We start from the raw sequence: 2,772 nt of genomic DNA on the forward strand, positions 1-2,772 counted from the left end.
CAGTGTTTCCCATTACTTTATTTTAAAAGAAAAACTGGTTGTAGCTCATTAAAGCAATTTCTTGTCATCTGATGGGCGTTGACGGCAGGGTCCGCAGCTTGTAAGCTTGGATGCGTGCCCGTGGGAGCTCACCACCGTAGAGCAGCCGGGCGTGCCAGAGGGTGGTCCCAGCAACACTGTGCAAGTGGCCTGCCGGTCCTTCCCTCCCTCCCTCCAGAGCACCCAGGGCAGGTAGCCCCATTCCTCCCGCAGCCCCTCAGCTTGCAGGCTGGTGCCCAGGTTTGGGGGTTCTTCCCTGTACAGACAGGCCCTGGCCCTTCCTCACAGGCTGGGCTCCTGCTGCCCTGGTGTGAACTGCCCTCAGGAGTGCACTGCGGGGAGCGGGGGACAGGCAGGGCCCCCAGCCCAGGGGGCCACAGGGGGGTCTGGATGCTGCCCTCCTCAGTGGCTGAGGGCAGGGACTTTGGGGTGTGGCTGCCTGGATCTGGGTCCGTCAATAAGTCAGGCAGTGTCCTGGTGTCTGTTTGCCTCAGTTTCCCCCTGCCTTCCAGGGATCTTGCAGCACCCCCTCCAAGAGGCTGTGAGCTTAGGTAAGAGGGTGACACGTAAAGCAGAGTCCTGAGTCTGGCCGTGGTTCATTTGTCAAGTAAGAAAGGAAATGTGGCCTGACGGGAGATTTTCTTGCAAGAAAACCAGAAGCATTCGTGTTAAGTCAGGGATTTATTGAGCAGGAGGCTAGGGATTTGGGCTGCTGCTCAGTCCTGCTGATAGGGGACGTGGAAGCCCAGCGTGGTCCCCAGCGGGAAGTGCGCAAAGAAGGTGCGGGCCATCTCCTCAAGCTGGGGGTAGGCCCCCAGGGTCTGGAAGTACTGCACATAGTTCCAGAAGTCAGAGGTGGAGAAAGGCCAGTAGGGCATGGCGGGCAGCTCAGCATAGGGGTCTGAAAGACACAACAACCTGCCTCAGTGGCTGTCCCCACTGTCCTGCTCCGAGGCCGCCCCTCGTGATGCCTCGGGGCAGGTGGGTGGCGCCCAGGAGTGCCCCGGCCCTGAAAGGGCCCTCCCAGCTGGGAACCGGAACCTGGGCCACCGCTGGGTCCTCCATGGAAGTATCCTGGGGCCTTGTCATCTGCGTGATGACTTGGGTCTGCCTCTTGGGACTCCTGGTCTGGGGGGACAGTTCAAGGAGAGAAGAAGGGAGAGGAGGAGGAGGAGAGGGAGGGAAGGAGGGAGAGAGGGGGAATCTGGCCCCTGTCCTGGAGATGGTAAGGATTTCAGGGACCACAGCCCCAAGCCCTGGAGTCCAGACGCCACTGCATGGTGATAGGACACGGGTAGGAGGACCATGGGGTGAGTCCTGGCTGAGGCCTGGCTGAGGGTGAGAATGCCAAGCCTCAGGGGCTCAGGAGTCACTCCTGCGGTGTGTATCCCCAGGTGGCTGGAGGGCAGGGCCCAGGGAAGAGGCTCCTGTCCCTCTGCCTGCATAGCTTGTCCTCGAGCTGACCCAGGGCCCCTGCTTCATTTGCTCAGGATCAGAAGCCAGCTCGCACTGGCTCCCTCTTCCAACCCCATCCCACCCAAACACACACAAGAAAAGAACCGGAGGGCAATACAGTACCTCCCTCCTCCTGCACTGGCTTGGCCCCTGCAGACGAAGAGGAGAGCAGTCACTCCAGAGACCCCCAGGGCAGGACCCCCCCACACACCCAAGCAGCCAAAGACACAGCGGGAGGGACAGAGCCGCCACTTACCCGCCAGAGGTCCCAGCAGGAGGCAGAGGGCCACCCCTCGCACCCAGCAGGCCTTCATCTCCCCCAGGCACACCCTCCGCCAGCTGACGAAGGTCCTGTCCACCTGCCGCAGGAGGGACCCAGGGGTGGGACCAGCCACCCATCAGGGCCCCAGCCTCTCCCTTTCCCCATCCCGCATCCCGGGCAACTCCCTAGAAAACAGCTCCGGGGAAACACAAGCTCCAAGGGTTTTCAGAGCAGTTTTGGTTTCAGTGGCTTCAGACGTGGCTACACCCCACCTGTCAGCTGGCTGTTCCTAATGGGAGCCGCACCCCCGCGTCTGCCCCTCCGGAGGTTGCTCCCCGAGCTCAGCCCTGCAGCCCTGCAGCGGGAGGGGCCTCTGCTCCTCTTTATAAAAGGCCGCGGGGGGGGGGGGCCAAGGAGGCGGCGTCACCGTCACCGTTGTGAGCCGTGAGCCGTCAAACTGAACCTTTCATCCCTGGCCCAGGGACTAAGGGCTCCTGCGACCTTGCTGGCGGCAGGATCCTGAGCGTCCACGTGTGGGAATCTGATCCAAGGAGCAAACTGGGAGGAAAACACCTCTGCACAGGCCACGACTGGGGTTTTTAGGACTGAATTCAACACCGGTGCTAGAAATAAACACAATTTCCTCTCCACCAGGGGAGAAAGACGTTCCAAGTCTGACGTTGGGGCTGAGATGCCCCCTTACAGGAAAAAGGTAATTGCAGAGCTGCCACTGGGGGGCCCCTGGGGAGCCAGGAGCAACCACAGATCAGCACCCCTGCCAATAGGACACCGCTGGGCAGAGGCCATGCAGGAAGTGTGGGCGTCCAGCCCCACCTCACATCTGCACACCAGAGCTTCCCTGCTTGTGCACGGGGATTAAGCCTGTCATCAGGAAGGCAGCTGTCCCAGCCCCCGGGACGCTATGGACGACACCTAGGGGCTCTGTGGGTCAGCTCTGATTAAACCTCAGGGCTGTGGCTGAAGAGACAGCCATGCCTCGTGGCCCTGCCACTGAA

At 61.3% G+C, this 2,772-nt stretch overlaps 1 protein-coding gene across 2 annotated transcripts; it reads right to left on the minus strand.

Annotated features, from left to right (window-relative positions):
- Positions 1-430: 430 nt before the first annotated feature.
- OTOS (otospiralin) lies at positions 431-2,232 on the minus strand. Of its 2 annotated transcripts, XM_002922476.4 has the most exons (4): positions 2,029-2,143; positions 1,751-1,853; positions 1,618-1,644; positions 436-940 (listed from the first exon to the last, which is right to left on the minus strand). In XM_002922476.4, exons 2-4 carry the CDS (start codon positions 1,806-1,808, stop codon positions 756-758), a joined length of 270 nt encoding a protein of 89 aa, XP_002922522.1. In that variant the 5' UTR covers positions 1,809-1,853; positions 2,029-2,143; the 3' UTR covers positions 436-755. The 2 variants fall into 2 exon arrangements, with proteins under 2 accessions (XP_034500542.1, XP_002922522.1); XM_034644651.1 differs by lacking the exon at positions 1,618-1,644 and having other exon boundaries at positions 431-940; positions 2,029-2,232.
- Between the last annotated feature and the right edge of the window lie 540 nt (positions 2,233-2,772).

Source organism: Ailuropoda melanoleuca, chromosome 2, assembly GCF_002007445.2.
Source record: "Ailuropoda melanoleuca isolate Jingjing chromosome 2, ASM200744v2, whole genome shotgun sequence".
NCBI lineage: Eukaryota > Metazoa > Chordata > Mammalia > Carnivora > Ursidae > Ailuropoda > Ailuropoda melanoleuca.